This window comes from Anopheles nili, chromosome 2 (genome assembly GCF_943737925.1).
Source record: "Anopheles nili chromosome 2, idAnoNiliSN_F5_01, whole genome shotgun sequence".
NCBI lineage: Eukaryota > Metazoa > Arthropoda > Insecta > Diptera > Culicidae > Anopheles > Anopheles nili.
Window position 1 is genome coordinate 11,729,116 of NC_071291.1, and position 17,751 is coordinate 11,746,866.

The 17,751-nt window shown below is 47.9% G+C and overlaps 1 protein-coding gene across 1 annotated transcript; it reads left to right on the plus strand.

Moving 5' to 3' along the window:
- The first annotated feature begins 1,500 nt into the window (after positions 1-1,500).
- Positions 1,501-17,411, plus strand: LOC128722153 (unc-112-related protein). Its single transcript, XM_053815991.1, has 6 exons — positions 1,501-1,834; positions 9,794-9,942; positions 14,087-14,479; positions 14,566-15,137; positions 15,202-15,892; positions 15,963-17,411. The coding sequence occupies exons 1-6, from the start codon at positions 1,708-1,710 to the stop codon at positions 16,161-16,163; spliced, it is 2,133 nt and encodes a 710-aa protein (XP_053671966.1). The 5' UTR covers positions 1,501-1,707; the 3' UTR covers positions 16,164-17,411.
- The last annotated feature ends 340 nt before the right edge of the window (positions 17,412-17,751 follow it).

Here is a 17,751-nt window from a genome sequence, read left to right on the forward strand (position 1 = left end):
TTTACATCCCAATGTGTATAAAACATTTTAAAAATTTATAACATTGAAAAACATTGAATAAGTTAAAACATGATCAAAAATTAGAAAATTTAGAGGTACTGTTGTTTGTAGCTAAATATGTTGCATTTTATTACGCTGTATGAAGGACGCATGTAACTTTTCCCATTTGAACTGCGTAAGTTACACGCCTGCGCGTTTTCAAAAGACACGAAGGGTAAAATGTTCACTGGGCAAACGCTGCAGCGGTGTTCGTGCATCAGACAACATTTTCTCCCTCGAGCACGCCAACGAGCGCACAGCACGCCTCAGACGTTTTTCCGAGCTGACACGCGGATGATGCCGCGCTGAGATAGTGAGAGCAACACACGGTGGTGCGTATCCGATTCCTGCCCTTGCGTGCTTCTTCCCATGGTGACGGCCCTTTGCGCCCTCGATACAACGGCACAGTTTCGAGCGTCCCTTTCGGCAGTGTCGTTTACCAGTGCCGTTTTACACCGCGATAGCCGCGGTTCATGATTGATTGCCTGTCGTGTGGTGGGCCGCAGTATCGCGATTTCCGTGGCGCAAGCACTTTAATCGAGGTAAAGGGAGTGGTACACGCGTTTTCCAGCCGACCCCGTGGAATCGCATTTGGTATAAGTATAAGTGACGGTCGGCCATCGGTGTAAGTTCCCGGTGTAAAAAGTGCTTTCCCGTTGGATTCCGACGAACGTCGCCTTATCAGTGCGTCCGCCACGGCCAGTGTGCTCGTTTAGTGGCCAGTAAATTTCTGACGATACAGCACCTCCACTGGTATTCGTGGCTAATGGTTCAATGCATTCCTACGCACCCCAAGCAGTTTCAAAGGGAGAGTATTAGGGGTTGAGTTCTAGTGGAAACCGTGCGAATGCGAATAGTGATCCGTCGTCCGAAGGCCAGCACCCGCGGCTCTTGATTACGTCAACGTTTATTCGAGAAGCGTGCAGTTGTGATGCTGAAGTAAAACACACAGAAAAAAAAACCCTCTCACACACGAAACCAAACGAACACACACATACGCGCGTACCCAAGATTGCTCGCGATCAGCGCCCCCACCCGTTCTAGGTTCTCGCGCGAGCGATCGCGAGCGAGAAGATCACACCGGACGAGCGAGAGCAACCCCTGATCGGGGGTTGGTTTTTCGTTTGAACCTCCTAGTGCTGGTGGTAGTGCTGTTGTCCGCGTCGCGGCTAACGTTGTCTTGTTCCCATTTTCGCAGTTTTTAGCAGCTGAAAGCAGTGGCCCACATCGGCGGTATCGGCCACACGGTGCCTTTATTTATTCGCGCGAACGCGCGATCGATCCCAACCACCCCGTAGACCGGCCGGTACGAGAGAAAGTGGTGATCGACGTCATCGCGACAACCGCCACAAGGAAAGTGGGCATTCCAGCGAAGTGGCAGAGTCGAGTGCACGCAAGAGTGTAGCGTGAGTGAGTGAACCACCGGCAGGAAGGTGGAGGTGAAGGTAGACCACACAAAAAGGTCGCGTCCTGTTTGAGGGCTGGGGCAAAGTCGGAGAAATTCCCAACCGTCGGTCCACGCACGCACGCACGTCCGTCGGGGAAAGTGGTATCGTCAGTCGTCAAGGAGTGGCGACGAAGAACGGTGCAAGTGCATATCTGCCAAGTGTGTGTGTGTGTGTGTGTCTGGCTGGCTGTGTGAGGTAGCCGGCAGCAAAACGCAGCAACATGATACACGTAGGTGACAATACCTGGAACCTGAAGGTCTGCATTACCGACCTTCAGGTGCAGAAAACGCTGCGTGTTCGAGGTGATCTGCACATCGGCGGTGTAATGCTGCGTTTGGTCGATCCAGGTAGGTTGGGTTGGGATGCGGTACATCTCGGTGCAACAAACCGGACTTTGCGCTGGTTTTTGCGAGAGGAAAATGGGCTTGAAAAAAAATCAGGCAAAATAAAAATACACACGCATACATTTCCACACGGTTGCAGGATGAAGGCTAAGGGTTCGCTTGGTGGTGATAGCTTGGTAGTGAAGCAGGTACGAACCGGTGGAATGTACTTTTTACAATCGCCCGAAGAGAAGATGTGGATAACTCAAATTTACAGCTTGTAAACCAAAATTCAGGGTTAAAATATTTTGAATATTTTTTCAGATAAATTTTACGACTAAAAATAATGGGAATGGTTTAATCTAATGCAGTGAAATATTTTAAGATACCAGTCGTCGTGGGTCGCATAAATTACAAAAATTAGAGTAGATATCAAACTTTAATTAATGATATTTTTGGGATTGTGGTACATTTGCATAAGTGATTCTGTTCGAAATTGTCTATTTCATAATTAATTCTCACATTTCGCTTGTGGGTTGTTTACCAGCAGTGATAAAACGATAGGCTATAGTATATCTGAAAACCTGTTTAATGAACATTGCAATCAAAGGTGGTTTTCCTATCAATATGTAAATACACCCTATGCGGTGATCTCCCATTTTTCATCGCCCTCCAAATCCCTGAACAAATAAGAATAAGGTCTAGGCCATTTAAAACAACCGTTCGGTTTCGATTGTCACCCCCAGAGGTGTATTTTGTTTGACGATCTTCCATTAATTAAACGCGAATTCATTAAGAAAGTCGTATCGAAATCCAAAACAACCCGATAAGATGCAGCCCGCGGACCAAGTGGGGCAGAAAATTTGCATTATTTTACCTCGTCGTGTGCCGCTTTCGACACTTGCCAGCGTTTCATCGCGCCAGGCTTGTGTGTTCCAAGGCTCCCCGGCAAGTATGCGTGTGTTTTGCGCGAGTTTGCGATTTTTTTTACCGTCACCGAGCGAACCCGGAGCTGGCGACCGTATGGACATGCGAACCCGTTCCGTGGAATGCCGTCAGCAGTGCTTTGCTAACAAAAAAAAAAAGAAAACACCACGACCACCACCCCAAACGGGGCGGACCGATGGATAATGCTTTCGCACAAACGGGGAATGTCCCTGGCACGCGCGCCATTGCACCCCTTCGGTAGGTCTCTTTCCATCTCTCGTACCTAGGCCGGTGGCCGAGATTCACGTGAGTTCACACCGTGCTCGAATGTGTGGATGAGAGACGCGATTTCGCGGATCTTTCGCGGGCCGGATGTGTGCTCTTTCCTGTCTGTGTCCACAGGGAAAGCTTAATCATCCCCCAAGGCCGGATGTGGCGTTTCGGGGGGACTGTGGACAGAGGCTGTGAGTCACGAGCCGAAAATAATTATTCGACCACCTCACCGCGAACGAGCAGGATTTGCTTACGTCATCGCTGGTGGCCACCCTCGGGGACGGCTTCCTGCGCGATATTCCGGTACGTGATCGGAAGTCAGCCGTTTGCGGGGCTAAGGTGGCAACCCGCAGCGAGCGATTTCCTTTATTTGCCTCTTCCTGTGGTTTGTTTGCTTCTCTCCTTGGTCCCCTTTTGCGAGCCATCCGATCGTGCTTTGAAGTCTCGATCACCTTTATTTACATCGTACGGCAGCATCCGTACGTGATGCGTCGAAGGGAAGCAAGAAAACGTCGAATAACTCACCGTTCGCGTCGAGTGGCCACGTGAAGACGACATCCTCGCGCTAAGCGTGTATTGGTGGCGATGGGGTAGCAGATCGCGCTTGGCTTCACGTTTTTCGTGGTTTATTAATAGAAAATTTTCATTTATTGAGCAGCAGCAGCAGCGCGTCCCTATGGGGGTACCTGTGGTAAGGGTGAAAGAGTGAGAAAATGAGACATACTGTTTCATTCCGCCATATGTTTTTTTTTGTGTTGTGAGATGCTGAAGGACTCGCGGTGTTTGCTGGTGGCGTAAGCATAAAGGAGCAACACAACCAAACGCTGTCTCGCGATCGACCATTCATCTGTCATCGAGCGAAACTGCTACTAAGCCACAGCAAAACAACTCAGTCATACATCACCAAACGTACTCACGGGGAGTCTTCCTAAAAGGGCGAATACTTACAAGCGTCCCTGATGGGGTGGCAACTCGAGATACTGCGCAAAGTGACCTAAGCTGATGACGCAGCACAACGAACGGTAGCAAGCACTGGAAACGCGAGACTCTGGTTCACACGGATATCGAGGAGCCAGCAATGGTTGGCTTGGGGCGAATCTGCAACTTCAACCGAGCGATCGATGCGCACACACGCACACTATGCTGCATGATCGCGAGGTTCGCGGAGATAAACAATCACGAGCGATCGCGAGGCAACCGCGAGGACACCAATACAGCCGAGAAAGATTTATCTTCCCCAAGTCAGACGCTCGCGAATGTGTTTGTTTTGAGGAAGGCGCTTTAGCTTCAACGCCACAAAACGCGCATTTTAATGCGCGCGAGCCTTACACCTGATAAAGGCTTTGTGTTCTTTGGCGAGGCGCGGTTTCGTTTGCTAGATAACGCAGCAGGAGGGCTGGAGACTTTTGTAAAGCTCTGTGGTATTTCATTAAATGCAGATTAGCCAGCAAGTGGACTTGGGACTGATTGTTCTTTTATGTGAGACCACGTTTAAAGTTTAAAGCTTCATGAGCATCAAATCGAATGCTTCATTAACTTGTCTCTTAATCGAAAAAGCGGCTGGAGATTGGCGTTAAATAACGTTACGGCAACAAATTTAGCGCAATACAACATCTTGCCCTTCACTGGCAGTTGTTACAGTGCAACCGTTGCTTAAGCGTCAGAGAAGCGGAAAAACCAAACAGCAGCAGACGGCGGCGCAAATGGGCACGATCGAGGGTTGATCGCATCCCTCCCCAGTGCGTCGATAGTCTTGTTCTTGCCTCCTGCCCAGGCTTCAACCAACAGCCACTGGACGACGTCGCCTTCCGCCAACTCTGCACGGTTTCGATGGTGCTGCAGACTCCGCAAAGGTACCGTTTTCATGCGCCGCACTCTCACCAAATAAGGAACTCGTCCTTGGTTTCATTTCGAGCTGCCTGTCCGCTGTTCCGCGATGGCGGAGCGTGATCATGCAGCATCATAACTACCGGTCCCCTAGCGGACACAGGGTGCTTCGTGCGCGTTGCCAACGGCAGAATTGTGTGTGTGTGTGTGTGTGCTTTTTTTCTTCGCTCCTCCAAATTCGGGCCCGTGTCAAGGAGGTTCGTATGCTCGCTGGACCATCGCGCTCAGGGGCGTGAATTCTCTAATGCACCGAAACCGACCCACCTTCGCCGCTGTGCCGACGTTTTACAAGCACACATGGTGTTTAATATTTTGTTTACGAATACTCGTCGACCGTTTCCTCCGGGATGTCGACTCGTAGGTGTCGATGATGGTGGGGTGAAATGGGGTGTATGGTAAAACAAAACACATCAACAACTTGTTCCCGCTCGCTGCACGATCGTCCCTGCTGGTTGGAGGCTCTACCAAGCCACGGTTGAAGGAGGAAATCACGGTTCCTAAATCATTCTCAACGACCGACAGGCCGCCGTTAAACCAACGCACACGGCTAACGCAATATGTCGTCGCACGCACGATCGCTCACCGGGGCGATCTACAAGATCTACAAGAGAGAAGAGAGAGAGAGCGAGTCAGAAAGAGTGAAACAGAGAGATAAACCTTGTTGCGTTCTGTTTCATCGATGCGTAACTTCCCGCGGGTCGAGTTGATGGTGTGTGCAGGCTTGTGTCTATACACCTTGGTCGACCTCGCAGCAACTTGATCGAGTGATCGTCAAAACGATCGCGCGTGGTTTAAAGCGTTGCTGGAGGTGAACTGGGGTGGGGAAACCGAATACGTGGTTTTTACTTCCACACGCACACCATCGTGTGGTGGCCCACAACGAGAAAGGAAGTCCCACAGACGGTTCCGATTCCGGAGATCGTGAAACCCCGATGGTGCAACTATTCCATTGAGCAGTCGTCGTGAACTGAAGGATTCATTGTCTCTATCTTTCTTTCTCTTTTGCTGTCATGTGTCCGCTTCGCTCTGCTTCGATCAGATTTATTCGAAGGAGATGATCCGAACATGACGTGATCAGTAATGATCGGTGAAGCAACAACAGAGTAAACCGTTGATTTTATATCACTTGTTTCATTTGGCGTCTGGTGTAGCTTTAAGTACAATGATCGTAAGACGATCTGTAGTGTATTGATGGTATAGGCAGTAGCCATGACATTTTTGGTATCAATTTTGAGTGGGTTTTATATGTTCACTACTTCATCGAGGAACATATTTCAAAGGCTACATAATGAATCTATAATACAACAGTTTAATTTTTAAGATATCATCTTAATATATCATTCTATGTTTCATATATCCACATGATTCGAATTTTTGTAAGGATTGCAATAAATCAGAAGGGTTAGTAAGTCTCTAATCTAACATATTATTTAAAACAATCTCAAACTGTTGTTTGAACATATTTCAAACTATATTTGCTGCATAACAAGACCGGAAACCTATTGACCCACGTGCAATGGCAGCCAAAATCCATTGAAAACAAAATATTCCTTAGTTAAACAAGCTATGGGATGTTACTGAGAGGAAACTTTTTTTCCCCAACCGTCTGACAATGGCCTCGAGTAAGGGCTGTGCGCGAACATGCAACGCATATGTTCTAATTTTTTCCCCCCATTCGAGATTCGGGATCGCGTTGTTTCACAAGAGAACCCGACGTTTCGGTAGCAGCTGGATGTACTCCAAGTCTCGGGGCGTTCGCGCGAGGCCTGCACTTCAGGCCTTAACCGCGGCCGTCAACATCGTCGCCACCGCCACCACAGTCTACTTACAACCTCCTGCGCCACCTAATTCAGCGGTGCCGCCATTGTGCCACGATTTTCCTACCCATCATGACAGCTTCAGTCGCAGCTGCGTCGCTGAACCCTGACCAGACGTTAGGCCCTGCTGCGTACGTAAGGGACAAACGGTGGCATTCAAACCGAATCGCGCCGACCCTGATTCTCCTCACGGGCTAGCCCTCCAGGCCTACCTCACTCAGCCTTGCGCGATAAAATTCTTTTCGCACATACCGAGCGTCCCGGTTTTTCCTTTTTTTTTCTCTTCCTTTTACATATTTGCCGCATTAAGGGGCGTCGACGAGTGCTGATTTCGCTGGGCGATAGGCAGCCGGGCGGGTTACCCTACGAAGCCCTACCGCCATTAGTGCAGTGTGCGGGACACCGCGATTCAGCTTTCAGCATTGACATTGAACCCACTATCGTGTCCTGCCGCTGTAGTCATCCTACGCCCAGTTTCGAAGCGAACGAGGGTGTGTTATCTATTTTACGCGGACGCTTCCGCCTGCCGAAATGTGGGCGGAAGCGTATCCTTTGTGACATTTTTTTTCCATCGTTCGGTTACACAGAAGGGAAAAGGCTTTGTCGCGTTGGTGGCCTTCGGAATGGGGTGGTTTAGTTTTATGGGACGAAACTAGGCATAGCCAATATTGATCGAAGGAAGCAGGTTAATTGCCCCTACGCAATGGCTAGGTTATGGCGTGTAAATTGAGAGATTAATAGGCCGCTAATGGAGCAATAAATTGTCTGTTCATCACATCCGGAAAGGATTCGATTGTGCGGGTCAACCGGAACAAACGCTCATAGTCTACTTCGATTCGTCCTGCATTGCTTTTCGTCTCTTTTCTTTGTAACCTTTTTTTTCTACTTTCGAAGAATAAGCCAATATTCGTAACGATAATTTATTCTTTGTCATAAAGCAATAAATGTAACTGTAAAGTAATGTAACAGCCATTACAATTGGAATATATACTATTGATGCAAGTTTACTCCTGCTACTAAACCTCTGAGGAATAATCAATCAATTAACCCAGTTTCAGAATAAAAGAGGTGTTGATACATAAATACCGTAGGCTATTTTTGTCCCTTGAATACAAATTCGATACAACACATGTTTGAACCAGGGATTGTTTTCACATTTGTGAAAATGCTTCCATCGTTGGTACTTGAAATAAATAAAGAATGTTGCCACATTTTTTAACCTCCTCGTCCGTCGTTTTGCAACGGCGATGATGTACGAAAGCCAATCAACTAATATGAACACACCCATCTCAGTTCCTGAGGTAGGGCGCCTGTTCGGAAGACGATGGTGGAGGACTTTGTCTAGCGATTTTTCACGCCACGCAAACACAACGTTCAAGTTCGTTGCACTATTTTTAGCTCGGAACCAAGCCGTCGGCAAACATCTTCCCGCGAATGCCAGTGTTTTTCGAAAAACAATGTGTCTCGCACCCAAGAAGCGAACATTGCACCACCAATGTTTCCGCACGACCGCGTACTCGGATGTTCGAATTCTCATAAATATATGTGCAGCCAGGATAGGCCGCCGTCTGCCGCTGTTTATAAGCCGGCGGCGTACAACTCGCGGCACGGCTCGTAAATGTGTCAGTTGGCGACTGGTGCCGTTTTCCTTCGCTGGAAATGGATGCTCTCAAAGGTTTCCAGAGAAAATTTGAAATCCAGCACCCGCCCCTTCGGGCGGATGTGGAAGCGGGTTTCACATTTTCAGAGGGTGTGTGTGTGCATTTTCTTTCAAAATCGGAACCCATCAAGTACTTGAGATGAGTTGCAGTGATCTGTGTCGAAAACCACACGTCTTAGGGTTGCGCTTTTGTGCGCTCCGTCAGGACGAGGAAAAACGAAAACGCTTAGGTCGGCAAAAAGGCTACGATGCCTAGCTATTGTGCTAGACTGCGAATACTGGCTGGTGATAGAATGACCGTTTGAACGCCTAATGCCGCTGATTATGCTTTCACCCGGCCGAAGAACGATGCTGGTGGAGTGCAGACTGGCCGTTCAAGTGGTAGCACTAATTCGGCATTCGATCCACTCGAGAGGCGTACGTTTCTAAATCACGGAACCGAGGTAGGGAAAACGGGAACACCAAACGGAACCGAAATGGAACGAGCTGCGTCGCAAACTGCCAGCAGATGGTTTTGCTAGGGTTTCGGGATCGCCAGCTGCCAGCACCATCGCAAAGCGAAACCCGGCCCAGTTCGGAATGGTCGGGTGAAAGAACGACCCACCGGAATGGTTTAAATTACGAGCCATCGTTGTGGTATGCATCTTCATGCGCTTGGCAGGAAGAGAAAGTACCGCCCTGGAAGAGATTCGAACGGTTCGTTTCCTCGCATGCACCACTTTGTATATGCATGTCCAGGGGATTCTGGGCGCAACCATTAATTGCGGGTCCTTTTTGTTGCATTTGCGTCCTCTGGAATGGCAGTTACAATCCGAATGGTTGGCCGCGTTCGAGATTACAATGGGACAATTAAGCAAAGCATTTGTCACGGTGTCGATGAAAAGTTGTACTCTATATTTTTAGATTTGCCTCGGTTTGCACGGCAGCGCTTATCTTAACTGCTAACTTAACAGCGTAACTGTTGGCATGTGGCGTTTTATCTGATAGTGATGTCGATGTGGCAGTATGAATTATCGTAGAGATGGTTTTTATTTTACTTGTAAAATAATTGACTATAAAAATGGTAAAAAAAAATATCATAACTGATGCAAAAATGTAGTTCAATTTACAGCTCAACATATCATATAACTCGGGATTACACGATAAGATTGAAGTTGTGATAAATATAATACAAAATGATCCCTAACGGTGTATTTAAGCCTTAGTCGGTGCATCTTTTCGTATCGATTATTATTTAGTACACATAAGGTGTTGTTAACCAAAATGTAAGTTTGCATATTCGCAATAAACTCATTTTCGTGCAAACATTGTTGCTTCGTGAAGAAGTAAAGCGGTAGTTTCCTACGCCTAGCCTCTATTAGCAAAAAAACCGGTTAACTCATGCATCTCACTTCGTTCGTTTACTATCAACTTCGACAGAAAACCCGAAGGATTGGTCAGACCACGCACTCTGGTGGCCCAGTCGGAACCAATGGTTGACGCGAACCAAATCAACCCTCGACCAGGTGGGCCTACACGCGGACGCCCTCTTGCACTTCACGCCAATGCACAAGACGTTGCGAGTTCAGGTGAGTACCCACGACCGATACCGGGCAACATCCCCCAAGGAAGTCACTTGACGGTCACGTCAGCGAATTAATGATTTCCAACAAACGATCCCAGCTTGGGGGCACGCGCCACTCGGCACGGCCCAATCGATTCCGTTCTGCCGAAACGGCTTAATTGGCCAATTGGTTTGGTCGCTTCCGGTCGAAGAGTGATGGCCAAAATATGGCGATGGCAGAAAAAGGAGCACACATGGTGCGATCGAAGGCAGCCAGTTACTTTGAACGTTGCCGTTTGGGTAGAACTCCACGGTTGAGTTATTTCATTCCTTTGCAAATTATCAACCCTCGATCAGCAAACACACGATCAACGGTCGATCGTCGCTAACCAAAATCCGTCCCAATTCGTTACGTTACCGTTCGCCCCTGTTTTTCTCCCAGGGAGGTTATTTGATCTTCGAACGGCCCACATGATCCTACGCCAACAGCGTATGGGCGGTATCTGAACATCCGTTGGTCTCGTACGCATATACTCCTAAGCCGATAGGAACACAAGTAGAAGTAACACAAAAACGCCCAAAGGCAACACTAAAAATATGAACCAGCCGATCGTTTCTAGCGTACCCTAGGTCTGCCATTTTTATTGCCTATTGACCTTTTCGGGTCCGACGGAAATCTATACGCCAGCACGTGCAGCGAGGTCGGGTTTTGTGGTTCGGAGCATCATCAACGTCTTGGCGCTTCACATATGCGCGCGTGATCAGTTCGTTCGCGCGATGGCTTGCGGATCATAACGCGTGGTGATGTCCCGCGTGGCCCCACGCGAAGAAGGCCGCGTGTTGGCGGTGTACGTTCGGTGCGCCAACGTTGACCAGCACACGCGCGCGCGCGCGCGATCGTACGGCTTATTTTTAGGTATGAAACCAACCACACCGGACGGATGGCGCTTGCTAACAGCACGACGTTCGATTGTTGCGCGAGCGTAGGTCGAGCACGGGGGTTGCTGGCGTAACGCAACTGCATTAGCATGTGAGCTCAATGCAAACGCCGTGGTGCCGTTTCGGATGGGCGTGAGCGGTGATCCCGAGTAGCCAAGTGCATTCCCTAATCCGTGTGGGTCCGTGCAGAGGTCGATCGACGTAATCCCGTTGCGCGAGGTAAAGTCGATCAGCTAAACTTTGCCACCTCTGCGGGCATTCCAGCGAAAGGCGCATTAATCTTGGACACCGTGGACACCTTGCGAGTGGCGTTGAACCTCCGATCGTGGTCTAGTTTGCCGACTTTGGTGGCTTTTCCTGTGCGTGGGCATTTTGGACCAACCGCCAATGAGCGAAACCAACACCACACGGGCCGTAATGTGACGCATAATTTAGAGTGTTAAACGACTCCTTCGATACCTGCTGGAAATGTCAAGTAGAATGGTTGTCGTTAGTCCAATTTTGGTGACGGTGATCGTTTTGTCACCCCAGAGTTGCCACCTCCACTACTCGCTCACATAAGCCTGCTGTCTGCTGCCCGCTATTTAGAGCCACACCACCCGAGGCATCCGGTCTAGGCTGCGTTCTACCTGACGAGTGCACTAGATCGGAATTCCTTGCTAGTGTACCAACCTCACCCGTTTGGCAAGCGAGGGAACTCCTCCACACTTAACCGGATTGTTCAAGGTTTTCGTCACCGTTGCGCAGCGGAGACGTACACTAACGGCATGGACTAAAAGGGGGGACGGCATCGAGGACGGCACACCTACGACCACGACGTGTTGTTTGCGCGACATCCAATCTGCCATAGCACCTGTTTGCGTTTTGACGGAGGCCGCAATGAGCGTCCAGAATAAGCGGAGCGATCTGGCCACGAGCCAGCTGGTCGCGGTTAATGCGTTTGCGCACGGAACGCAGTCAAAATGTGCCAATGTGCCATCGCCAGTTGATTGGTGGTGGTGAAAATGGGAAAATTTTCCTCATCCGATCCCGGTTTGAGTGGTTGAATTGGTGTGTTAAACACGATAGATGCTAGCACACACTCGCTAGTACACTGGGGAAGGGTGTCTCTGAAGAACTTTAAAAGTGTTTTCTCAGAAAGAAACGAAATAAAGTCTCGAAACTGTCGCACCGCAGAGTGGATACTTGACATTTGCCGAAGGGCGTTCGAAAAGGGTTGACTGAATTCAAGTAGGCGTTGGGTGACGGTATTGCGACAGCTTCGAAAGTAACCTTCTTGTGCTGCGGAATAATCAAGCCTGGCGACGATGACGACGGTGAACATGTGGATCCCTCCCGAGTTACTCCATATCAGGGCGATATCTCGCGGTGCTGTTGTGTTTGCGGTGTTTATCAATGGCAGCCCGTTCTCCGCCATTAAGCCTAGTATGTTTGCGCACCTCAGATAGGTACGCTTTGAATCCACATGACTTCAACTAGAGTAGAAGATAACAACGTAAAAGGCTTTCCAGTTAAATATCATAAAATCCCTGTCGAGATGTAGAGCAAACTTTGATGAAATCGTAATCTGACAAAAAATGTTAGCCTTAATATATTATAATACACAATTTATAACATAAAAAGGTCCAAAAAATGTTGTACAAAGCCTTATATACCATAGTATAAAACTTCCAACAATCTAGGCTTAATTTATCTTTGAAAATTATTGTTATTTCCGATTACGATTGTTTTGCCATATATAGTATGTACACTACGAGGTCAGCGCGACTGTTTTGTACTTTACACTATCGCTGTTACTACACGCTTTGTGACGATATCTTTTTTAGTGACACACAATTCTTTGTAATAACTTCCAACACTTTTCTGGCGCTTAGAACCAGTGGCATAAAGGAAGCACATGAATGACGCACGACGCCCGACCAGACAGGAAGAAAGCAGGACGGAAGAATTTTATCATGATTCATGGTAACAGATAGTCAAACAAGCATGACTCATGAAAATTGACTCCCGTTGGAGCTATTGTTAACACTTTTTTGAGCAAATTTGTGATTTGATGGCCCATCTGCAGTGTTTTGGCTACTGGATCCGGTAGCACGGACCTTAAATCGCCGCTAAAAGCTCTTGCCCAGCTTGGGACCCGCCGAAAGCTACCGAACCAGCTCGAGGAGACACTAAAAGTTGATCAACGGCGAAGCTGTGAATGAATCCGACAACGCCCGCTTTAGTGCGCTGGCACAATTTATCGCTACCCATCCGAACCGGCAGTTTGGGGCGTTGATTAATTATTCGGTTTATTTGCCCGCCAGTCTGTATCGGCTCACGACATTCGGTTTGGCTCTGTACCCATTTAAAGACCCGCGTTTCTGTCCGGTCTGATGCCCGGGCGTCCATAACCCCTTATGGAAGCGAGCCAAATGGCGCTTTAGTCACGATTCCTCGGTCACTATCGGGGCGATCACTTGTTTTGTTTCTGTTTTGTGAGATTATTGCCTCAAGATAGATGCAAACGTTCTTACTGGTGCGTGAGGGTTGCACGTCTGGAAAGAAAAGCTAAGTATTCTTACCGACAACCCAGTGACAGTCGTCTCGCTGTGGTGGACATCGGTTCAGGAAGGGAAAACTAGGTCGTCGGCACGAGTACGCCGGCCCCATTCCGATCCTGGCAATTTGTTTGTTTTCATTAGATAGCCGAGTTGATGGCCGAGAGCGAGATTAAATCAACGAAAGTGCCGTGATTGCGGCTCGCATCAGAGAATTTGAAAAACTGTTGTTGCAGGCGCTTACAGACCGCGGGGACGCGAGACACCATTGCTCTTGGTGACATTCTTGTCTTCTCGGAGATGGCTGCCCGTTTCGCTTTCCTGCAAGCCGCGAAGGACGTGCGAGGGGTTAATTTAAGCGATTGGACTTCGTAATGAATCTTAATTGAAATGTGTAGCTTGCATGCCACATGTGTCCCCGTTGGTGCGGGTCCCCGCTGGCCCTATCATGGTCACGTTCATAATGCGCTTTGGAATGCATCGGTATCATTCGAAGCAGCACTTCCTTTACGAAGTGGAACGATTGCTAGCAGAACCGCCAGCCAGCCAGTGGGACTTTAATTATGATTGTACGCAAATGGCCACGTGCATTTATGGTTGTAGCTGTAGATCGGGGTTTCCCTTCAACGTTCCTTGTTTGTTTTTCATTTATTTTAAACAACAATATTCTCGCCCTTTTCGCCTTACTAGATGCCCGATTTACGGTACCTCGATTGTCGCGTCGATTTTTCGATCAAAACGTTCGGTGCGGTGGTGTCACTCTGCAAGGATCTAGGCATTAGACACCCGGAGGAGCTGTCGCTATGCAAGCCCCTGGAGCCGATGCATCTGAAGAAAAACTATGCCGACCTGGCGAAGAAGAAGATCCCGATCGAGCAGAACGGAAACGGACGGGACTACATCCATCTGGCCCCGGATACGAACACCTTCATTCCGGTGGCGGCGCATAATCTGAATGGCAGCAGCGGTAGCTTGGACGGACCCGTACACAATGGGCCTTTCTCATGTGCTCCGGTGGCTAATTCGCACTTCTCCACACCGAAACCGGCCCTGCAAAGCACACCGATCAGTTCTCCGACCGGGGTAAGTAGTAAACAGAGAGACGTGACCCCATCATCGGATCATCGGATGGCATCGAATACTAACGCATGATTGATTTCCTCTTGTAGACCTTGCGGCATGGCCACGTAAGTTCTGGTTTCAGTGAATCGTCGTCCAGTATCGGTGACACGACGGACAACCTGGCGTACAGCCCATGTGCTCCAAGTCCGGAGGCACGGTCGCGCTTGTTGAAGCCGAAATCACTGACCGAGCGGGCCCGCATGAACATCGGCTGGCTCGACTCATCCTTGTCCATCATGGAGCAGGGCATTCGGGAGTTTGAGACGCTCTGTCTGCGCTTTAAGTACTACACGTTCTTCGATTTAAACCCGAAGTACGACCAGGTGCGCATCAACCAGCTGTACGAGCAGGCCAAGTGGCAGTTGCTGAACGAGGAGATCGACTGCACCGAGGAGGAGATGTTGATGTTTGGCGCGCTGCAGCTGCAGGTGAACATGCAGAACGAGGTTCCTCAGGCGGACTCCGGCATCGACACGTCTAGTCTAGATAATGCCGCTGACGACGACGTAGATGCGGCCTTGCGCGAGCTGCAGATAACGCTGGAGGGACCGAGCAACGGAGTGAACGCTGGAGACATAACGCATATCCCGGAACTGACCGACTACTTGCGCTTTTTGAAGTGAGTAGTGCCATGGGAGTGGCATCCTTTCAGCTAACTAATCTATTTTTCGATCTCGTTTTAGACCAAAAAAGTTCACCTTGAAGGGCTACAAACGTTACTGGTTTACGTATAAGGACCTGCAGTTGCATCTTTATAAATCACGGGAAGACGCCCGCGCGAACAGCCCTGCTCAGGTGACGATCAATCTGCGGGGATGCGAAGTAACGCCCGAAGTGAACCTGGCCCAGAAGAAATTCAACATCAAGCTGGAAGTGCCGCTGGAACAGAGCATCAACAGCGAAATGTGGATCCGGTGCGACAACGAAGAGCAGTATGCCAAGTGGATGGCCGCTTGTCGATTGGCTTCCAAGGGGCGCTCTCTAGCGGATAGCTCTTACGACAGCGAGGTGGCTAGCATCCGATCGTTCCTGAGCATGCAGAAGCCAGCCCAGGCGCCCGCGATAAACATCAACCCGGGAGAGATGGACCCGAATGAGTACTTGGCCCCGCGGTACGCAAAGAAGCTGAAGAACAAGGCCATGACCCGTATGCTGGAGGCGTACGCCAATGTAAAGGACCTTCCCTTGATTGAAGCGAAACTGAGCTATATCCGGGCATGGCAGAGTCTGCCAGAGTTTGGCGTGACACTGTTCGTGATCAAATTTGACGGCCACAAGAAGGAGGAACTGCTGGGTGTTGCTAGCAATCGTGTAATGAAGATGGATATTACCACTGGAGATCACCTGAAGACGTGGCGCTATAATACGATGAAGGTGAGACTGGTAATTTGGCGAGCCGGGAATTCGAGCTCATTTTTAACGTTGCGTTTTTCGCTTTTCGCAGGCCTGGAACGTGAACTGGGAGATTCGGTGCATGATGGTCCAGTTCCAAAACGAAACTATCGTGTTCTCCTGCCTGTCTGCGGATTGCAAAGTGATACACGAATTTATCGGTGGCTACATCTTCATGTCCATGCGCTCCAAGGAAACCAACCAGACGCTCAACGAGGAGCTGTTCCACAAGCTAACTGGCGGCTGGAATTGAGCTGCTATGGGTGTTCATGCTTTCCAAACCACAGTATCATCAGCAGCACGATGGCTGATGTTATCGGGGGCTTTGCGATTAATCCGCCCGATGTTTTAACATGTTGCGTGTAAAATTTCGATTTCTTTTTTAATTTTTTTGTTGTATTGTATATAACATTAGCGATAAAAATAGTCTATTTTAATTGCCCCATCCTTTCCTTAGGAAGTTCAATTGTCTGTGCTACGTGTTTTCTTTTTTACACCCTCATAAACGTATCCCTACCCTTGTCGTCGTGTAACTGTATTTTACAGAGGAACTTTTTTCCATGCTCTTTTGTAGTTTTATTTTACATGTTTTTTCACATAATTCTGTGAACCAGCAGAAGCAAAACCAATTCAATCAATCAATCAATCAATTGAGCGCGAGCACAGATTACCGTCAGATATGGTGCACTTTTTTGTGTATCCACAAGTCTAGCAAATAAATCGGGAATATTGGTAATCACAGAAAGGAATGCAAATAAATCAGATGCCTTACCTATTGTTAGACGTAGGAAGCGAAAAGTATGGAAATCATTTCGGGTAGGCGTATAGCTTGTCAAGTATGACCGGAAACAGTATAAGAAACTAAAACGTGTCACGATGTGGAAGCTGGTTTTATCTTATGACAATCGAAAGATAGCTAATAGAAGGAAGCCGTGTAACGATGATAATCAAAGTGTCCAAAATGGTGCCTATTCGGAAAGAAGTTAAAAACTGTAGATTGAGTGCACGTGTTATCACGCAACTGTTAGACAAACAATCGTTCGACGGTTCGTTTGCTGATTTCGTAATTGTTTCTTCTATTACTTAGCTGTTTCTAATTTTAACTGATACTGGTTAACAAATCGATCTTCCCACGCGGAAAGGAAGTAATACTTAATTGAAAGTTAGACATGTCCTTATCCATGCTACTTAACTTTCCCACGGGTGTGACATTGAAGAACAGCTTAAACTTGTGTCGCGAGAAAGGGTTTCAAATTTCACTAGCACAAACTAATACGCTGCTGTCTGGAGGAAATAAATCTTACAGATGGGAAGCGGACAATCAGAAAATGTCCTGCAAATGTATTCGTTTTTTGTCGACAAACATGTTAGGACTAATTTTAGTGTTGTACTGATATAATAAAACGAATTAACAAGTAATAATTCAACCGTGTTTTAAATATTATATGTACCAATACACGACGTAGTCTCTCCAAAAGATCTTCCGGGATTAGCAAGATGAGTTGATTTAGTCCTTTTGGATTTTAAATAGGTCGGTCTTGTTTGCATACACCAGTTCACGTGATTCTCTTTTGCTGGACATTTTCATTTGGCTTAGTATGTCGTGTAATGTTTTATGGTAGTCTTTTTTATTTAAAACAACTCCGTATGACTCTGAAAAGAAGAAAACATTAGTCTTGTACGTATTAATCAAAAAAAAAAAATATCCACTTACGAGAGCTCGTGTTACAATCCGCTTGAAGAGTGTTCTGTCCGTTTTTACGTTTTCTTTTCTTAGAACCTGATGCACCCACAACCATCGAAAGACAAGTGTTGTTATATAATCATCATCTTGCAGTTCT